The sequence below is a fragment of the Neophocaena asiaeorientalis genome, unplaced genomic scaffold, assembly GCF_003031525.2.
Source record: "Neophocaena asiaeorientalis asiaeorientalis breed wild unplaced genomic scaffold, Neophocaena_asiaeorientalis_V1.1 scaffold86, whole genome shotgun sequence".
Taxonomy (NCBI): Eukaryota; Metazoa; Chordata; class Mammalia; order Artiodactyla; family Phocoenidae; genus Neophocaena; species Neophocaena asiaeorientalis.
The window spans coordinates 8,591,430-8,613,442 of record NW_020175039.1 but is presented as its reverse complement, the minus strand read 5'-3'; the positions used below and the strand labels follow the sequence as shown (position 1 = coordinate 8,613,442).

The window sequence follows — 22,013 nt, the reverse complement described above, 5'->3', positions numbered from 1 at the left end:
AGGACATAATTGTGTGTTTATGTGCCCTGCCCATGTGGTCCTGATGGTTCACATATTACACCAAAGGCCAACTGAAACCTTTTGTCATCTTTCACCTTAAAAGTTGAGTCCTGCCCTCTTCCCATGTCCTTAACCCACTTTCCCAAAATTAAAGATTTCTGATGGGTTTTTTTAAGGTTATCCTTCTAGTCGTTAATATGTTGACTAATCTTCCGGCCCTTGTATAGTTAGTGCCCTCCCACACTGAAGACAAGGCTGACTTGTGTGACCAACAGAATACTTTAGGAAAGATGTGTGACTGCTGAGGCTAGGCCGTAAAAGGCATTACAACTTCAGCCTTAGTTTCTTGGAGTTAGCCAGTGCCATGCTGTAGGTACCTTTAAGCAGCCCTGCTGAAAGAGAAGCTACCTTGCCAACACTACCTGCCCGCCATGTGCGTGACTTGCCTTGGAAGTGGAGCTCCAGTCTCAAGGCGACATCTTGCTGCCACCTCTTGTTTTTGTTTTTTTTTTTCTTTTGTGGTACGTGGGCCTCTCACTGTTGTGGCCTCTCCCGTTGTGGAGCACAGGCTCCGGACGCGCAGGCTCAGCGGCCATGGCTCACGGGCCCAGCCGCTCCGCGGCATGTGGGATCTTCCCGGACCGGGGCGCGAACCCGTGTCCCCTGCATCGGCAGGGGGACTCTCAACCACTGCGCCACCAGGGAAGCCCCTTGCTGCCACCTCTTGAGAGACCTGAGCCAGGACTGCTCAAAGGAGCTTCTCATGAATTCCTGGTACACAGAAACAGATTATGTATTGCTTTAAGCCATAAAGTTTTGGGGTGCTTTGTTAGGTAGCAATAAACAGCTGATACATATTTTGGCTTATAACTTGTTAAGTGTGCATTCTATCTCTCCTTGACCAAAGGTTTAACACTGAGGGTATAATCATTGGAAGAATTGTTTCTCCATTTAACACTGTACGGTTTGAACACGTTTACGTAAATATTTTGAAGAATGGTACTACAAACTATCTCAATTAGATATAAATACTTATGTCCAGATTTATCAAGTTAATTCATTCTCTAATCAGTGTTTTACATTTGCAAAAAAGAGGACTGTGTGAGAGCTGAAATTCCACCCACCATTACTTCCCAGATATGCAGGCACAATATTAATTTTTTTTTTTTTGCGGTACGCAGGCCTCTCACTGTTGTGGCCTCTCCCGTTGCGGAGCACAGGCTCCAGATGCACAGGCTCAGCGGCCATGGCTCACGGGCTTAGCCGCTCCGCTGCATGTGGGATCTTCACGGACCAGGTCACGAACCTGTGTCCCCTGCATCGGCAGGCGGACTCTCAACCACTGCGCCACCAGGGAAGCCCACAATATTAATTTTTAAAGACTCAAAATACTTTTTTCTAAAAATATTTTAAAATTTTATTTATTTATTTTTGGCTTCATTGGGTCCTGGTTGCTGCGTGCGGGCTTTCTCTAGTTGCGGTGAGCAGGGGCTACTCTTTGTTGCAGTGCACGGGCTTCTCATTGCAGTGACTTGTCTTGTTGTGGAGTATGAGCTCTACGCACGTGGGCTTCAGTAGTTGTGGCTCGTGGGCTCAGTAGTTGTGACTCACAGGCTCTAGAGCGCAGGCTCAGTGGTTGTGGTGCATGGGATCAGTAGTTGTGGCTCGCAGGCTCTAGAGCACAGGCTCAGTGGTTGTGGTGCATGGGCTCGGTAGTTGTGACTCAAGCTCTAGAGCGCAGGCTCAGTAGTTGTGGTGCATGGGCTCAGTAGTTGTGGCTCACAGGCTCTAGAGCGCAGGCTCAGTAGTTGTGGTGCATGGGCTCAGTAGTTATGACTCGCAGGCTCTAGAGCGCAGGCTCAATAGTTGTGGTGTATGGGCTCAGTAGTTGTGGCTTGCAGGCTCTAGAACACAGGCTCAGTAGTTGTGGCGCACGGGCTTAGTTGCCCCGCAGCATGTGGTATTCTCCCAGACCAGGGCTCGAACCCGTGTCCCCTGCATTGGCAGGTGGATCCTTAACCACTGTGCCACCAGGGAATCCCCTCAAAATGCTTTTTAGAGTATTTCCTTTTAATACTTTCTGAGGTAATTTTAAAATTTTGGACCTCAGACATAAAGAATTGGAATAATCATAGTCCGTAGTTCATGACATACTGGTCTATGTGTATATTTTTAGTAATGTAATAGTAATGTGACCTCATCTCCCAAAACAGAAGCTAGAATCTGAGCAGTAACTTATTCTAAACATTTGGTGCCCCCAACTTCCCTACCCCATCCCATCTCAGGGTCTCCTCCAGGAAAATCTCATCCTGTATCCCATCTTCATCTTTGCATCTTTATGCATCTAAAAACTAGAGACCTTCGCTTATCTATCCAAAGACTGTGAAGATTTTTCTCTTATGTTTTCCTTTAGGCAATTATAGTTTTCACTCTTACAGTTAGGTCTTGTTATCTATTCCAGTGTTAAAGTGATACACGGGTCAAGTTTCATTTCTTTCCATACATTTATCCAGTTGTTCTAACATCGTTTGTTGAGACAACTCTTCCTGTTGAATTGCCTTGTTGCCTCAGCCATATTTGTGTGTCATTTCTGGACTCTTTTCTGTTCTACTGTTATGTTTGTCCTAATACCAACACCACACTGTCTTGATTATTGTAGCTTAATAGTAAATTTTGAAATTGGTTAGTGTGAGTCCTTCATAATAGTCTTTTTAAAGATTTCTTGGCTGTTCCAGGTCCTTGGCATTTCTATGTAAATTTTAGAATCAACTAGTCCATCTTTGCAAAAAAGCCTCTTGAGATTTTAATTGGAATTGCATTGAATCTGTAGATCAGTTTGTGGAGAATTGATGTTGATCCCCTTTGAAGGTTGATCCCCTCTGGTTTCCACCAGTTTTTGGTTGCCTTCCAGGGGCTTTAAATAGATTTTTTAATATTTTCGTCAAGTGTTCCTAATTATCTGCAGGAGGATTAGTCCAATATAATCTACTCTGCCATTAAGAAAATTAAAAAACACCAATAAATATCATAGGTTGTTTTCTAATAATTGCTTTAGTTTCTTAAATAATTTTTTTATTTCTAAGTCAATTCTAGCAAGGTATATTTTTCCCCCTAGGAATTTGACCATTTTTTCTAAGTTTTCAAAATTGTTAGTATGTAGTTATAAGTAGTTTTCTCATTTTTTAAAAGGTCTTTATTATGGATATTTTGGGATAAACACAAAAAAAGTAAAATTCTATGTATCTGTCATCCAACTATAATAGCTTATGATTACTTTAGTTTTATCTGTTTCCCCACTTCTCATGCCTCAACACAGATTATTTTGAAGCAAAGTCTATAGATATTTCATCTGTAAATATTTCAATCAGTTAATCTAAAAGTAACTTAAAAATAATTTTTTAAATGAATATTCTTACACTTTAAAATGCATGACTATATCAACTGAAAGGGCCAAGAAGTGTGACACCCCAGTGGCAATGAGCGTACCTAATGCTAAGATCTTGGTTTCTAATACCATTATCTAATAAAAGGATCCAGGACTCCTTGGAGAAATGGGTTACTCTAGACTGAGCAGAAAACCCATAACAAAACATCTGGATCAGTAAAGAGTGATTTGAATTGGGGGAGCGTCTGGGGCCCAGTAAGAAAAGCATGAGCCCTCACTCATTTGTAAATAGTCCACCAAGGACACCCTGAACCCATCCTGTTGCCTCCAGAGGCACCTTCTTTCTGAAGCCCAGTCCCTTGTCCCTTCCTGAGAGCGCAAGTCCCTGCAGGTCTTTAAGCTCCCAGTGCCTTCCATTCTTGGACACTCTTAAAGCTCACTTTTGCTAAACACTGTGACAGGCACAGATTTATTTTAAAAAATAAATTGTAATAAACCACGCCTATGGAAAGTGCTTAAAGCATCTACAGCTTGAAGAATCTTTTTTTTTGGTCCATGCCACGCGGCTTGCCAGATATTAGTTCCCTGAGCAGGGACTGAACCCAGCTCTCAGTGGTGAAAGCACCGAGTCCTAACCACTGGACAACCAGGGAATTCCCAAGAATAATTTTTAAACAGACATATATCACCACCAACCGGGTAAAGAAAAAGGATTTTGCCAGCAGCTCCCCTGTCATGTCCCCCCATACCTGTTCTTGATTACGGCCCCCTCTTTCCTTCTAGGAAACCATGTTTGGGCCGTTTATGATCATCCCTCCCTTGTTTTTCCACTCACCAGTTTGTTGATCTTGGGCACATGCCTTAACCTCTTGGAATTTGTTTTCTCATCTATAAAATGGAGATGCATTTGCTCCCAAGGAGGCTGAATAGCTCCTGGTTAAAAGCACACAACCCAGGGCCAGTTTGTCAGGTTTAAGTTCCAGCTCTGCTACTAACTGTGTGATGGTAGGTGATTCACTTAGCCTTTCCTCACTTTCTACTTATAAACCGATGTTGCAGTACCTACCTCTTCAGGTTGCTCTGAGGAGTAAATGAAACAAAATATTTAACACCACCTCAGACATGATAAATACTGCTCATAAAAAAAAATGCTACTTATTATTTTCATAATGCTTTTGTGTATATGGGGCATGGAAGGTAGTGGAAAATGATACTAATGTGTGGAAGTTGGATTTTGCCTTAGTTTTTGAATAGGTAGCCAGAAAGTTTGAGTTCCTTCAATCTTTTTTTTATTATTATTTGGGCTGTGCCGGGTCTTAGCTGAGGCATGCATGTGGGATCTGGTTTCCTGATGAGGGATCAAACCCAGGCCCCCAGGCCCCCAGGCCCCCTGCATCGAGTGCTCATGGTCTTACCCACTGGACCACCAGGGAAGTCTCTCTTCAATCTTTCATCTACTCTGTTTTCCCAAACCGCTTCACTGCTACCGAATTGGTCGACTAGACCCGTACCAGGGCCCTAGCCCAGGCCGGGACCCCTTGTCTCGGTCAGGGAGGTTCTTTTTCCTATTTTTTTCCATTTTTGCCAATAACAAAACCGATGTTGAGACTGGAACAGCACAAACTTTATTTAATGGTCAAAGAATGGAGAAGCAGGAACCTAGTTCACAAATCAACTTCCTAACCCAATTAGAGCAGAGACACCAAATATATAGGAGGGTCAAGGTAAAAGGGAGGGAATTGGAAAGAGGGGAAGGAATATCCACGAGTTATCCGAGAATAGGGGTGTGGTTTGGACCTGGAGACTGATGCAACACTCCTTTTCAGTCTTTGTATGGGCTTTTACAGTTGCTGTCACGGCGCTGGTGGGTGTGTCACTTAGCATGCTAATGTATTACAAGGAGCATAGAATGAGGCTCAAGGTGTACTGGAAGTCAAATCTTCCACCATCTTGGGTCTAGTTGATTCTAACCAGTTCTTGGTTTTTTCTCTTTGCAGTTTCCTCCTGAAACTTAGATAAGAGTAACTGGTTTCCATTTGAGGGAGGGGCAGGGGTGTGATGCTGGGGCAACAGCCTTGGTAACATTACCAGTAAGCAAAAGGATATTGAGGTTTTCTGTAACTAAAGTGCCACTTTTTTCAGTTGAAATAAAATACACATATAAAATGCAAGTCAGTGATTTTTTAGTATATTCACAAAGTTGTAGAGCCGTCACCACTGTTTAGTTCCAGAACATTTCCATCACCCCAAAAAGAAGCCACATTCTGATTAGCAGTTTTTCTCTATTCTTCTCTCCCTCTGGTAACCATTAATCTACTTTCTGTCTCTGTTAGTTTGCCTATTCTGGACATTGCGTATAACCATACATTATGTGACCTTTTGTACCTGACTTCTTGCACTTAGTGTGTTTTCAAGGTTCATGGTGTAGCATGTATGAATACTTCATTCCTTTTTATCATCAAATAATATTCCATTGTATGAACAGACCACATGTTGTTTATTCATTCATCAGCTGACGGACATTTGGGTTGTTTCCACTTTTTGGCTGTTAACGAAAAATGGTGCTGTGAACATTCGTGTAGAAATTTTTATGTGAACATATGTTTTCAGTTCTCTTGGGTATATGCCTAGGAGTGGAATTGCTGGGTCATACGGTAACTCAATGGTTAACTTGTTGTGGAACCACCAAACTGTTTTCCACAGCAGCTGCACTATTTTACTTTTCCACCAGCAGTGTATGAAAGGGTTCCAGTTTCTCCACCAAAGTGGCATGTTCGGCGCTTGGCTCGGCATCTTACAACTAATGCTGAATTTTACGGATCAGCAGGTTTCACTGTACAATCCTGACCAGCAACCTCCTGGCAGTGGCAAGGTTTCCTTCTGGAACGAAATGGTGGTTTCTGAGGTACCGTGATGCAAAGAGCTCCCTGGGAGCATCCTGGGCCTGCAGTGTATTTTCCGTAAGGGCAGTCTGCTGGGGGATGGGCTGCCTGCAGGATGGGTGATTCCAGCCCTAGCCAGCACTGGGTGCTGACAATCGCCCCATGCTGGCCACCTCCAAGCAAAGCTAATAACTTCAAGCCTTTGGAGGCTCCACACAAGAGCCATTAATAGGATAAATCTGGCTCCTCAGATTGTTAGAACTTCTACGTCTCTAAAGAGGAATTCAAGGAAATGTAAAACATGCTTTCCTATCTCATACCTTCATACCTAACTCTGCTGAGGAATGTTAAAAAAGGAATTTCCCGTTTGGGGCTTTCAGCTGAAGCATCATTTCTCTTGGTCTTTTATTACTTACAGTATTTTCTTCTCTTCCGTTGTAATTTATATAGATTTTTGTTTGCAATTCAAATTGAATCTCTTATTTTAATGAGACTATGAAATGGGATGATGTGGCAATGATAATAACTTGCATCTCAAATATGACTGCCATTTATACTCTTTAAAAATAAATTTCTTAGTCTGAAAAATCCAGGGCAGGGCAAGGTGCTACCCTGCTTTGTGCTGCGTCTGCTTTATCAGCCTTTGTGGTAATCTTTAAATGTCCCCAAACATGAGAAGTCCCAAGAGTGATCTTTTTTTTAATGGTTGAAATGTATCTCCTGAAAATGGGATTTTTTAATTGGAGCCTGCCACTTTCCCTGTCGCAGTAATGGGAACTTACTGAATAGGAAGCAATTTCAGCACTTAGATGTGCTGATGTGTGTTTCTTAATCACTTTAATGAGTTTCATACAACTAGAAATGGAATAGAATTTTCAATGGAAATATAATTAAATGGAAAAGTCATTTCCTATACTTGTAATTTCCACCTGAGCATTTCTTTATTCACCTCCGCAGAACGTGTGCCTTACAGGCTTATAGTGATAGTATACTGACTAACTTGCATAATTCACTGGTCATTAGAGCTGAAAACAACAAAAATACTCAGCAATAAATTTTATTGCAAATCACGTCCAGCAAGACAAGGTATAGCTTCAAAATTATGATTTTTCTTTTTAAACTCATATATTTACTACTTTTATCTGACTTTGCTTGAATTGCCAGTTTCTTGCCTGAATCCAGATTGGTCTTTTAATTATGCCTTTTCAGTCTGGCCTGCTTAAGGCAATTCTCAGGAACAGCAGTAACATGAGTCAGTAAAAACTGTAAAAGATCTTTGGAAATCCTTGTGTTTGAATGATTTTGCTGAGAAATAGTAAAAAAGAAAGTTTTACCGTTTTGCCTTGTGATGCCAAAACATAAAAGACCATTGAAATTTAATTTGTTCTGATTATCTACATGTAGTTACTGACTCAGTATTGAAAGAGTTTCATTTGTAAATTTAACATATTGCTTTTGAGAATCTAGCAGACATTCTGGAAAAAGTGGTGCTTTTTAAAATCTTAAATGTGGAACTTGCAGATTTTACATTTCAGTGTGCAAGTTTTAGATGGGCTCACTATCCATTTAATTAATATAGTCCAACTGGATTTACTTAAACTCATGTTGGGGAAAATAGTTTTAGGTTTGTCTCTAGATAAGTGGTTTGAAAGAACCCAAAGGTGTTCTTTCATTATGTTTTTAAATGTAAAGACGTTTCAATAGGATGGAGCTGAGGTGCAGACTTTCACAAGTTCAGTACCTGGGCTTCCTCTTCACATTAAAGATGGAGGCAGGAGCCTGCTTTCTCTTTGGTGTGTGTCTACAGTGGGGCTTCCCCTTACACCGTGTGTGAATTTGTATTGGGTCATATTCTCTCTCCATGGACAATGATGACCCACGTATGTGGGACAGTCATTTAATATCATCATGATCTGTTCTTCCTGTGATTCTTCCTTTTTTTCATATGTTCAAAGCAGCTCTCTTGGTAACTACTGGCTTGACAAAGCTGAAAGTTTAGTGATGTTAACAGAAGTCCGGGGTGTGAGTCTGTGTCCTGCTAAGGAAAACTCATCTGAGCTGTAGTCCTGTCAAATTAGACTGTGGAACCTCTCTCGGGGTGGGATAGGGAGGGTGGGAGGGAGAAGCAAGAGCAAGGGGTGGGAGGGAGAAGCAAGAGCAAGGGGATATGGGGATATATGTATATGTATGGCTGATTCACTTTGTTATACAGCAGAAACTAATACACCATTGTAAAGCAATTATACTCCAATAAAGATGTTAAAAAAAAAAAACACCTCTCCCTAATGAGATGCTAAATGGCAAGGAATTTTATAAACTAAATCCATTCCAACATGAGTTTTGTTTTTTGTTTTTTTTTTAAAAAACCAATGAACCCTGAGGAAATCTTTCTGTATTTAGTCTTTTTTTTTTTTTTTTGCGGTACGCGGGCCTCTCACTGTTGTGGCCTCTCCCATTGTGGAGCACAGGCTCCGGACGCGCAGGCTCAGCGGCCATGGCTCACGGGGCCAGCCGCTCCGCGGCATGTGGGATCTTCTCGGACCGGGGCACGAACTCGCATCCCCTGCATTGGCAGGTGGACTCTCAACCACGGCGCCACCAGGGAAGCCCTGTATTTAGTCTTAATATTTATTGCCAGGTATTTATTGATATTCTGTTACAGTGGTGTATAAACAAGTGTTTTCCATGTCTTGTATATTATGAATGACTAATCTTTTACTAATTAATAATTGACTGTTTCCAGTGCTGCTATTCTACTATTTTGGATATGCCAGATTTAATCTCAAAGTTTTAGATTTGTTGGTTCCCCGAAGTTAAATTGAAAAATAAAAGGGCCTTTGTAGACCAGGACTACACACACTTTGTTCATCTGGGGCACTCCAGGGTCAGCTGGCATTTAAACAAGTTGGATTGACGTTATTATACCGCAGCGTTTCCTTAAGACAGAACCCCTCTATGCCATGCGATTTAAGTAGTTTTTTGTTTTGTTTTGTTTTGTTTTGTTTGGCTTTACTGTGCAGCATGCAGGATCTTAGTTCCCCGACCAGGGATCAAACCCGCTCTCCGTGAAGTGGAAGCGAGGAGTCCTAACCACTGGACCACCAGGGGATTCCCGATTTAAGTAGTTTTAACATCTCAGTCATCTTTTTATTTTCCTTGCAGGTAATCGCTTCGGATAGATGTTTATTTAATGAAGGACGGAAAGGAAGTGGGAGGGAGGAAAGAATTATAATGGTTAGAAAAGAACAATGAAAAGGTTGTTTCGATTATACTTCTGAAGAGCTAGCTAGCAAGTTAAGTATCTGAATCCACCTACATCTGGTAAAGCGGAAAATATAAAGTTATCTCCATTACTGAAGAGATAAAATGACAAGACTGAATCTGGGTTTGGGGAGTGACAGACTTAGAAAAGCTTGTACATAAATCACCAAAATTTAGAGAGCCGTGCCCATCATGGTTTTTCAAATGTTTGCTGAATAGCAAAGAAAAAACATTCAGGAAGATTCTTATTTCCCCCAAAATTTCTGTATGTAAAAAAGAAGCCATGATGTTCAAGTTGTGGAATGTAAATCTTTTATTAAACAGTTGTCTTTCCACAGTAGTAAAGCTTTGGCATGTACAGTATAAAAAATAATCACCAACCATAATTAGACCAAATTCCTCTTATTAACTGCATACTAAGTGTCTTCAATACAGTTTTTTCCATATAAAAATACAGGGAAAAATTGATAAATAACAGGTAAGAGAAAGATTTCTAGGCAATACTAGAATCATTTGGAAATAGTGAGTACTGTGGATATTTCAAATATCACAGCAACAGGGACATGCTGTTCCTACAATATTGTGGGCCACATAGTTAAGTGGAAGCAGAAGTGTTTGGGTAACTTTCCTATTGAAAATTTTGGTAATATCATTTCAAGACATTTTGTATCTTGGTTGGTGCATGTGCTTCCCTATTGATCCCAATCCAAATCACAAGTTAGAATCATTTCATTTAAAGTACTGAGCAGTACTGAATACTTTGGAGAGCTGGCAATATACTGCTCCATTTATGAGAAAAGTCTAAAAACACTCCCAGGGTGATGGTTGGAGAAGCTGTGAATTGAGCTGAAGCTGGAGAAGTTACTCCAGAGCAGAGGGCTTAAGAAAGAAACAAACTAAGCTGGGGTCTGCTAACATCACTCCAGTTTGGATGGACCTTGACAGAGATCCGTGCTTGTTTCTCTGGGTTGGAAATATTACTCTCGGGAATCTTCTCTGTCAGCCTGTACATCTAAAGGCATGAAGCACTCAATTGGGCAGTTGACATTCTGTTAAAAAAGAAGAAGAAAAATTAACAGCAATGCTGGAAAGGCTACAGAGGAAAAAAGGGGAGGGTGGCTACTCTGATAATTACTTATGCATAGGAAAATATGTCTAGCTTTAAGAGCTTAGCTATATATTGGGCAATGGGAGATGCTCAAGAGAACCCAAATTATGTTACAGGATACAATATTCTTTCTACTCTTAAGTCTTTTAAAAGTTTTTAAAATTGGTTCATTCAGAAGAAAGGTACCTACAGAAAGAGGCTCCCTGCTATGTGCCTAATTGCATTTAGGGGAGAAACACGCAGGGTGCAAATGCACTTACAGTATTTGTTCTCTGATGGTATCTCTGTGAATACTGGTTGTAGGAGTGGCCAGTTGAGCCTTCGTGACCGGGTTCAGCCCCTGGTCTGCGGCAGTTGTCACAGCGCCAGCCCTGAGAGAGCAGAGGCATGAAGTCGGATGGGGTTTATGACAACACAAGAACATCGCAACTTAGAGCTTGTGTCGAAGAATTTCACCTCTTACGAGTTGGCAAAATACACGCAGTTAGTCACAAAGGAAGCTTTGAGGATGATTTCACGCACTTATAACTTGCAGAATACATGTTGGCTGATAATGTGTATTTTATAGCTGCCTCTATTTATGCTTTTCCTTTCTCATGAAATGTCTTACAAACCCCACCCATCTGCTAAGGCTGATTCCAGTCCTGACTTCCTTAATAAGCTTTCCACACTACATGATGGAGGAGGTTTTCCTGGAATCCTAGAGCTTTTAAAAGGAACATGAGATCACATGGACAGACACCCTCATTTTATAGGTAAGGGAAAGGAGACCCAGAGGAATGACTGACTGGGGGGCGGGGAAGTCACACAGTGACCTGTGAGTGGAGTGGGACTGCCACCCAGCTGGGTGACTCCTGGTCACGTCCTTTCTACTGAGAGATCCTGGGACTTTCCAGTCATGTGAGCCGCCTTTTGCCTAAATTAACCTGAGTTGGGCTTTTCTCTTATAGCCAGAAGAACCCTAAGTGATACAATCACTTTCTTTCTTATATTGTCAGTGAAATATTTCAGACATATTTGTCCACTTAAAAGCATATTCCCTGTAATACCTAAGACAGTACGGGTAAATACCTACTTTTATTTATAAGAATCAGTGAATCTTGCTTTCATATAAACACGTAACAGTTCCCACTCCTCTCTAAAGTGTTTCATTTCGCACTTCACTTTAGAACAGAACAGGTGTCACACGTTAAAGGTTTCATGTACGTAAATCATGAGGCAGAGAGGCTGAAGTGAGACCAAAACCGACTTCTCAACAAATTCACTTCCATCACACTTTTCTACACTGAGCACATGACCAGAGATGACTGAGTTCTGTGATCACGGTCTTTATATATGTTAAAGAGAGAGAGAGACTCTTTCCCCACCCAACCACGAGTGGTGGAATAAGGTCAGAGTAGCTTCCAGGGGCTGCCCTCAGCCAGACCCCTGAAGATCCTTCTCTGCTGCCAGTTTAATCTTCCTAAAAACCGTCTTCCATCATGTTCCCTTTCTCTTGGGCACCTGCAACTGGCTAATGCCAAAGGCATCAACCAATGAGCCTTACCCGGGAGCAGGGGGCATGCTCTTCAAGGGCCAGAATTTGAAAAGCTGTTGGGGAGGGTATGTTTTCATTGAAAACAAAGGAATGTTATGTTTCATTGCTTTTATTTGAGTTATAAGGCATTTTATTTTGTAATTTCAAAGATTAGAGGAAAGCACAGCACTTTTCTGTTACATTGAAGTAGGACACAGATTAGAAATGGTTGAGAAGTACTGGCATGAATAATGGACTTCCGAGGCCCTCATAAGTGGCCCCCACTTCTTCCCATTTAATGTCTTCCCACTAGACAGCAGGCAGAGGGTTGTTTCACTGGAGCCCACATGTGCCAGCTCCTTCCCATTCCAAGGGGCTGTGCTCACCCTGCTCTCTCTGCTTCCCCCATCCCTCAACCAGATTGTAACCATCCTAAACCCCAGCCAGCGGACTATGCTGGTGGCGCAGTGGTTAAGAATCCGCCTGCCAATGCAGGGGACATGGGTTCGAGCCCTGGTCTGGGAAGTCCCACATGCCACAGAGCAACTAAGCCCCTGTGCCACAACTACTGAGCCTGTACTGTAGAGCCCACAAGCCACAACTACTGAAGCTCGTGCACCTAGAGCCCATGCTCTGCAACAAGAGGAGCCACTGCAGTGAGAAGCCACGCACCGAAATGAAGAGTAGCCCCCGCTCGCCACAACTAGAGAAAGCCCGCATGCAGCAACGAAGACCCAGCGCAGCCAAAAATAAATAAATAATTAAAAAAAAAAAAAACAAACAACCCGAAACCCAACCAGTTCATTCTTCTCTTTTCCACCAAACCTTTCCTGCTGACATCAGCCTACATGGGAACTGGGTTTGTCAGATCCACTCAGAACCTGACTTAATTAGCTGGACTTTCAATGTATGCTAATTTAATGTCTCCAGCTATATCATTAAGAGCCAGGACCATTTCTCACTCCCTCTGTGTGTCCCATATTCCTGAGCATAGCACTAGACCTATGGCAGGAATCTATTTGGGGATTGAGAGAGGGTACAAAGAAGTGGTATTTTCTTAGACCTGGGTATTCAAAATATTTAACAGCAGTATCACAGGGGCACCTGCCCAACGGAATGGAGCAAGAAGCCCAGTGCCACCCAGCGTTTAACACTTCAGTTGCTGAAGAATGGAGGCAGTCTGAGAATAGTAGGTATGGGGGAGGGGGCTAAGGCTGCCACAAAGGGGGAGAACTGGAAAGGGGTAGTCAGTAGCGTTATGTTCCAACAGCAGCCGAACTGTTTCCCCATTTCATAAGGTGCACTACCACACCTGTGTGCACAGCACACACAGGAAGCATAACAGTCGTCTGTACAGGAACCTCCCCCCTTGTCTAAATAGCACGGAGCCTGGCCTATCTGGTCTTACCCGCTGGCCTCCAAAGCACGTGCAGGAGCAAATGGCACCAAGATATTCTTTCTGCCACTGTTCTCCCACGTGGTACGTCTTCCCATCGTCGTAACACGTTGCCTCATCTACGTGGACACACGAATCATAAGCGCGTGTAAGACTGAGAACAATAATACAGACTTGGCCCCTCTACAGGGTGGGTTTGCTTCTCTCCTAAAGTTGTCATCACAGCCCACGTCCCACACGTTAATGGGAATCATCCATAAGAGAGGTACTGCTGTATAGGTCTTAGGGCAGCATTTCCAGAGACTAGATCTAATCAACTGGAAACGGTTCAATGCAAAGATAGAGGTCCTATTTTAAAAGTTGAATCTAAAGACCCGTAAGGCTTTCTTGTTACATTTCACTGCAGATTATGGTCAAAATACTCAGGTCGGAAAAGTGCTAAAGTGCCCTATAACAACATTAAATTATGGCTCGTTTTTGAAGCTTGTCTCTGCTGTCCCAAATCAGAAGATTAACAAACCCACCGTTCACTCCTCAAGAAGACCTAAAGTCTCCAGTCATTTCTGGGGATGAGAGTTACAGCTCAGTAATGAAGGTGGGAGCGCTCGAGAAGGCACTAACAGTGATTTGTGGCAACGTACGGGGATCGCACTTGAATTCTCCTTTTCCATTTCCAAGACACGTGCAGCTCATCATCTGGCCACTTTCTCCCTGACGGTCCCACTTCTCTCCAATCTTGTAGTTCACACCATTATCATGGCACCATTCTGGGGGGTGGGGAAGATCAGAGGCAAGGAGTTATTGGCATGTTCTGACTCACAAGATGGTGAGCGTACTGGGACATGTCACCAGATTTTCAAAGCCAGGTATCTGGAAGGAGTGGCAAGGAAAGATGAAGGTCATGATCCCTCTGACAAACCACTTTTTTGGTTGGATTTGAAAATATTATCTTTACCACTTAACATTTTCTCAGATATTTTAAGATCCAGTCTATTCCATCATAATCGTTTCATAAGAATAGTCAGTCAATGACCTTCATTTGAATTCTCCCTATTAAAGTTTAAAATTGGGAAGGCTGAAAATAGATAATAGATGAAAAGTCACTTTTGGATTTGCAGAGATCCTGGATACAAAGTTCAATTAACCAAAAAGCAAAGATCAGCTTGTTTCTACACACTACGACCTGTTTCTTGTAAATGGGAAAAGTGAAAGAATAAACCTATGTATCAAAACAAAAACAAAATGATAAATCAATGGTTATCATCCTACAAATAAGACTGGTTCTAAGGAATATCTAAGATTCACAGTTATATATCTTTAACTACCATACATAAAAGATGACTTTTTAACCTTCAAAGTTTATACTAAAACAAAACAAACTTTGGAAGTTTATATAATACACACAACTTCTATTTTGTGAACAAGTCAGTCATTCCTAAAACTTTAAAAAAGTTAGTCAATCATTATGACATCTAAGTGAAGAATATGTAAGTTGAGCCAAAGAATCACATAAGTCAACTTACAGCTCTGCTCCCACAGTTGCGCCTAAGTACTTACATAGGTAATAAATATACAGACTTAAAAATAGCTCAGTTTCAGAAATTTAAAACCACCTAATTGATGCCAAATGTTAAAACTTCCAACTCCTAAACAGCATATGACACTTCTTTCTATTTTCAAGCACAGTAGTCTGCATTGAAAAAATTAGTTGTTTTTATATTTCAGTCTGAATTAAACCAATTCGTGTATACAAGTTAAGTACTCTTAAGATCTTTTAAAAATCATTATGTCATATTTCACCCAGTACAATTCCTGGTTATGTCTATAGGAGGCTTGTTATAAGGCATAATGATTAACACCTATGAAAATGAACCAATTTTCAATAATAATCACATCCTCTAAAAACAGAGCAGAACCGAAGGATTGAAAAATTCTAATACTAACCCTCAAAGAATAAGTCATTCCTAGGATTATTTTAACTAAAAAATAATTTTAAATAATAAAATCCTTTTATAATTTGAAAATCAAATATTTTTCAATTGAAGTTGATTCTTAATTATCTACAAATGGATTATCTGTACTCTCCACATTACTTGGCAAGATTCAAGCTACCCAATGTGTGTATGTATGATATGAGTGTGTATGTGAGATATGAAAGAGTGTGTGTGTGTGGGTGTGAGTGTGTATATATACTATGATATGTGTATATTTGGTTTGTGTTGAAAGAGATAGAATATTTGTAAGTATAAATGTTCACCTCTGAGCTCACTCAACACTACAGATTAAAAGAGACTTGAGGTTCCGTTGTGTCTCTGATACCCTTCATTAGACCTGGCTCCAAAGAGTTTGACTTTATTCATTTAACAAAAAAAATTTTTTAAATCATATTACCATCGCAAATTTATTTTTAATTAATAGTCATATTGAAATACAACCCTTGAGATGAAGCAATACTCAACAAGTAAAATTTCCCATCATTTTTATATGATGCAAAATGTTACTTTGAGTCAAGCAGTCTCTCCTCATTTGCTTCATGTTTGGAAGAGGTTGCATCTGCCAAACATGCTTCCTCCTTTGGCACATTGTGAGAATGCAGGGAACTGCAAGAGGTGGACAAAGCAAGCTACTCACTAGATGAATCACATCTGAAATGACCACTGCCAAAGCCTAAGCACTGGCATGAGAGTTTAAAGCCAGATTCAGACAATCGCTCCCACTCCTCTCCAATGGCATAATGGGAAACCGTGTAGGGGTCGAAGCACGAGTCATCCGTGGGTTGGTTTAGGCCTTGGTCAGCTACATGAAGAAAAGGAGAAAAAGGCAAAAAAAAAAAAGAAGAAGAAAAAGACATCTTATTATGGTTTTGGACCATAAGAAGAGAACTGAATTATTGTATATAATGACTTATTCGAAAACAAAAATCCCGGTAGCACTAAAAAGCACTCATCTGTTCTATCAGTGCATCAACTGCTCTAACAAACAATGCTTAGATTTTGCTAGTGAACACTTGCCACAAGCCTCTTAAAAGGAGCCCATCTTTCACTTTTGCCCTCAGTTCTAAAAAAAAAAAAATCATTTCTAAAGAATAATTATTAGAGGGCATCTTTTGCTTTTAATGCAAAAGGTGGCACAGTTTTATATACCATTAAAATGTGATCGCATTTATTTTATTGCATTTTTTTTGTATAATGGTGCAAAAAGCCTAGATTTTGTACAGTCTTTTCATAATGGTCAGACTGCTTTACTCTATCAATAAAACCAACTGTTCCAAATAAGAGAAAGCAATGGGATATCGATGGCTTAGAAATTAAGTAATGGAATCTTTTCATGTTGCCTAAGATCTGGTCTTTATGTTTTGGGAAAGCTTATTTTAAAATAATCTATGCAAACAAAGCATGCTTCAAGTTATTCTCTACAAATCAAGTTAACTTCTGTGACTTTGAATCCCACTGTGTATATTTCTTTTCACAGTGCAAAAATCAAAAGCTCAAAAGCAATAGATATTTGAAGTGTCTAATATTTTGAAAGGCATCACAGTGGAAGAAAATAGAGTTTTGTTGAAACTAAGATGTCTGAAATGTCTCAAAGCTGGGAGAACCTGGCTAGGATGCAGAATATTGCTGCTGGGAATAAGGAGTCGGAAAGAAAAATGGAAGGAACTTAAACTGCTATGAGGGGTTTCAATAACCTTCCTAAAGATAGCCAGGAGTTAAAATTCCACCTGACCAAATTCCATCTGGAGATGGAATCTTTTTTTAAAAAATGATGTGGAAAAAGCACAAAGACCTTTGTGCTCTTGAAAATTCCTTTCACATGGCATTCTACTAGCAAAACCACACAAAGCAGAAAGTGTGCATTACCATGGATCTATAACACAATAAGCACAAGATAATACCCCCCCCCAAAATAAACTGCTTAATTCACAGGCTTTTATACATGTGAAAGAACACAGTCACCTATCGAATGAGGAAGGAGGCTGAGGTTAAGTAACTGGCCTGAGGAATAAAGCCTGTCACTTGGCAGACAGAATTCAGCACTCCCTGCTGATGGGGAATGGAGAACCATCCAGTTGGAAAATTTGAGATTCATGATTTTGATTATTCCCTATCTCATGTTTCTTGGTGACTCTCCAGCTTCCTGGAGTTTGAAAAGCTGGGTGATACACTACTGGTTTAACGGAACTTTCCAGGTGCTACAAAGAGTCAATGACCATTTAACCTCATTGTGGTTTTAGGCCTATATAATCATGAAATAACATGGGAATAAAGGAGCTCTTTGGACAGAAATGGGCTATGTTGGTAGCATTTTACATCAGGACCAAAACCCAGCAGGCATTAATGTCGGCAGATAAGGAATTTCCTTTACAAGTAATCACTTTCAGTACTTAAAACTTACTCAGGAGGACAGCAACCTGGTAAGATGAAGACGGTCTGGGAACAGAGATCAGGAGACTTGTGTCCTATATCAACCCAGATACTCCCTAGCCGGGACTCACAGTGTTGGACCAAACAATATTTGAAGTCCTTTCCAGGTCTATCATCATATCACTGTTTGAGACTCTTATTTATGTATGTGTTTTACAAGATACTACGATACTCTGAGGGGAAAATAATTGAATTTAAAGTTGCTCAGTTACTTCATGGAATTATTTCCTCAAGTCAAAAGACAACAGCAAGCAAGGAACAGTCACTTGAAGAAGCATCTCTGGGGTAGTCCAGAACTTTTGCCCAAATAACCCCGATGTTCACATACCAGAATTGCCCACGGTAACTACTTGCTCCCGAACCTTGTGCCTCTTCTGGTCTTTTATTGCCTCCACTATGATGTTGTAGGTGGCCCCTCTGGTAAGACCCGTCAAGGTGGCACTAGCAGAAGTTCCAGGAACTCGGAACTGCAATTATTAGCACATCCAAAGTAGGGGGGAAAGCATTATAGTGAGGAATTGATATGACTTTCCCTATTCTCTTCTCAGTAACTCTTACTGTGTAAACAAAGCAAAGGGAGAAAAAGATGAAGAGTGTAAAGGTCCCAACCAGAGAAGGAGAGAAATGGAGCTTGAGTGAGGGGCTATCGTTTCTACATGACAGATTTTCCTGCCAAAAATCTACCCTACATGCTCCACAGTTACCAGGAACCCTCACTAATTCTAGAGACAGCCTCCTCTTCATCCTGCTGTAGTTGCAGTCTGGGCAAGCCCACTGGCAGCCGTGGCCATGCTGCCCCCTTCACATAAAACATGGATGCTGTGCTATGTGGGATACACATTCATCCCACACAAGCGGCATCTGACCCCAACATGGGGTCCTTCAAACCCTTTGCCAAATCCTCAAACTCATGTTTCTAAGCTCATAAATCCTCCACAGTGTAGCCAGTTTTTAAAAGTCTGCCACTTTCTAAAAATAAGAAAACAGTGAACATTGATATCAGCAAGACAAATTAAAGCATAGAAGTTTTAGTCAGAGAATCAATCACTTATAGGCACAGCTTCAGCCAAATTCTTTCTCCTTTGACATATTGTAGATAATGGGATTCTTCAAGGACAAACCGTAACGATGGCATTTTAGCCCTTCCTGGACAAAAGTAAATTCCGGCAGAATCTCTCTCTCTCTCTCTCTTTTCTAAGATCATTCTTTGTCTATATTACCATGGAACCTCAAATGATCAATAATAATAGAAATGATTTTATTCTCTACTAAATGAAAGCTAATGACACTCTTTGGAACATCCCCTAAAGTACAGCCGTACTGAGATTAAAAAAGAAAATCAGGACTTAAGCAGGCCACCTTTCTAAGAGGTTCTATAAGTACGCCACTGGACATCAGAGCTCTGGTCGCTTCAGTAGCCTAGCTTAGTTTTTTTCCCAGGCTGCCCAGAAGTAAAGAGAAACATGGATTACCTGCAAGGGTTCTTCATCAATGCCAACTGGATGACATGAAATGATATACTCAGAGCTTTCCTGGAATGGGGTCCATGAGATTGTTGTCTGAGAGAGAGCTTCTTGTCCTGTAGAAGCATTTGGATTGAGTCCCAGAACGTGAGGGTAGAGATGATGGTCTACGTCTCCCCTGGGGACAGGACCAATTTGGATCTCCTCATTTACATTCGGTGGATACGGTCTTGGCCTATGCCTTACGGGGCTGGCCATTGTGGGCGGTGTGGTTCGCCTAAAACCATGCTCCTCAAAGATCATTTGTTGCCCAAGACTGGGCTGCTGACCAGAAGTGCCAGGAAGCTGAATACCGTTTCCAGTGTCATACCCAGGGTTGGTGATGAAAGGGGTCTTTTGAACTGTGGAGGGAACATCCAGGATCTCTGGTCCATGAAGATTGGGGTGTGGAAGGGTTACCAGTTGGGGAAGCTCATCTAGCCAAGAGAGGTTAGAGCCAAAAAAAGCAAAGCGTGTTAAGCTCCCGGAAGTAGCCTCGGGAGCCGTTATCAGTTCAGGCAACAATGACTATTTTTCAATCAGATCAAAGCTCCTGGAAAATTAGCAGTTCTTAGGTCACAAAACACTTTTTTTCTAGAAAGAAATCTTTATGATTTTTCTCAAAGTTTTCTTTATAGTTTGGAACGAAAAAAGTGTTAGTATGAATTTATCATACACACAAAGCTTTGAACCGCTGAGCCCCACAGAAGCTGCCTCTGCTCAAATCAAGCCTAATGGAACTGAAATATGCAGCCTTTTTGCTCTTTTTCACTTGAGAATCATGTTATGAGGACTAGAATCCAGACTAATTATATCAGCGTCTGAAGTATGAGAATTCCAGAGGTTTGGTGCAGTAGTTTTTCACAGTTTGAAATGCTAAGAACAGATTAAAATACACACATAACATTTATTTAAAAATTCTCCTATCAGCATAAATAAAGCATTTTCTTCAAATTAAACTGAAATTGGATAAAAAAGTAAGACATTATTTAGTTTGAAGTTTTAGAAACCAAATAAATAAAGACAAATGAGAAAGATTTTTCCATCCCCTCCCCCTTCTTATAAAAACATTTTTAACTTCAAAAGAATGTATAGAAGAACAGCAACGATCGCAGCTTGGTTTTTACATTTTAATACCCGGTTTGAAGTTTTTAAAGATGAATCAAAGGCTTTTATATTGACTGGCTAGGAAAAAAATAAAACAGTTCTGCAGATGGTTAGCTTATTCCTGCTATCAAAGAGCACAGCATACATGCTATGCTGTTAGAGGAAAAAAAAAGTTTCATGAGAAATGCATCGAAACCTGGAGCACTTTTGCCCTGCAAAATGAATCATTCATAATTAGTTTTGTTTTGGCCATCTCCCTGTTAACCACCGAGGAAGGTGCTCTTTACCTGTCTTTTTCCTCCCGATCAGAGGCTCACTCTTCTGATTGTTCTTGAGGGCAATGACTTGGATTGTGTACTCGATTCCTGGTTCCAGACCTGATGGAAGGACAGATCATCACATTATGTCTGTGGGCTCAGCTAGTCAAATGAAAGTTGATCTCACCAGGAGATACTACTGGGAAGCAAGCATCCTCTCTCCAGCTGGCCACTGGCCTCGTGAAAGGCAAAACTGACTTCGTTTTGCTTCTGCAAACACTCAAATACTCTGTATACAATAGCCACTTAGCAAATTAATTATCTTCCTGTCAAGTCTGACACCTGAATGAGCACTTTACTTTTCCTGGGTATTCGGTTAACATGTGGTCTCATCTGCCCTTCTGAATTCAAGAAAATCTATCAGCGTTGTACACTGCCAGCGAAATACACACTTGGGAGAGATCAGTGCAGACTGTATACATGAATCTACTTAGGCCTAACAAAAAGATGGCTCTCAGTGGCAGGATCAATGAAAAAGTTAGACTACAAAAAAGTGCTCTGCAGGAAAGAGTGACCACTCTTTGTGTGGTCCCTGTAGGAAGTATCCAATTCAACGCCTTCCCTATCTGATTCTATTTTCCTGTCTCCAAAGTTTCTAAAGAAGCAGTGTCTCCTTCTGGTACCTGCGTGTTCTATAGGATCTTTAAGTCTAGATGATAGGCTATATACACAGTTTACCGTATAATCTCTTGGACAAAAACAATACCAGAGGCCTATGATCTCTTATTCCCCATCCCAAGCACTCTCTCCAGTATGGATGATTGGGAATCACTTTGCCTCAAGACCTATCCTGTGAAACCGGATAATGAGGGCCATCGCAGGTGGCAGTCTGGCAAATCCTGCAGACTTATCATTCTTTAGGTTGCTGAGTGAGAGAACAGTATCAAAATTTGCTAGTTTGCTTTGAAAAATGTCTTTTTCTAGGAAGAACTGATAGCTGTCTGGCAACCATACAGCAGATAAAAAGATTCTAGCTATGCCATTATTGAAATTATTGCTTTGTTGTGAATTCTGAGATGTATCAAGCTTGACAGCTCCTCCATAGAGAAGGCTTTTTGAAGTTGTCAGAAATGGGGCTTCTTGTTCTCATGGTACAGCACCAAAGACACAGTTGG

The 22,013-nt window shown here is 41.0% G+C and overlaps 1 protein-coding gene across 6 annotated transcripts in view; it reads right to left on the bottom strand.

Moving 5' to 3' along the window:
• Positions 1 to 9,817: 9,817 nt before the first annotated feature.
• Positions 9,818 to 22,013, bottom strand: part of FN1 (fibronectin 1) — a 69,510-nt gene continuing 57,314 nt past the window's right edge. For 3 of the 6 annotated variants that reach the window (XM_024763153.1, XM_024763149.1, XM_024763150.1), the window contains 8 exons: positions 20,869 to 20,958; positions 19,445 to 19,911; positions 18,301 to 18,439; positions 16,180 to 16,344; positions 14,190 to 14,315; positions 13,561 to 13,667; positions 10,897 to 11,007; positions 9,818 to 10,577 (listed from right to left, as the gene is read on the bottom strand). In XM_024763153.1, coding sequence (XP_024618921.1) covers positions 10,506 to 10,577; positions 10,897 to 11,007; positions 13,561 to 13,667; positions 14,190 to 14,315; positions 16,180 to 16,344; positions 18,301 to 18,439; positions 19,445 to 19,911; positions 20,869 to 20,958 — 1,277 coding nt within the window. In that variant the 3' untranslated portion in view covers positions 9,818 to 10,505. The remainder of the gene's footprint in view (positions 10,578 to 10,896; positions 11,008 to 13,560; positions 13,668 to 14,189; positions 14,316 to 16,179; positions 16,345 to 18,300; positions 18,440 to 19,444; positions 19,912 to 20,868; positions 20,959 to 22,013) is intronic. The other 3 variants (XM_024763155.1, XM_024763151.1, XM_024763152.1) reach the window with 1 other exon arrangement.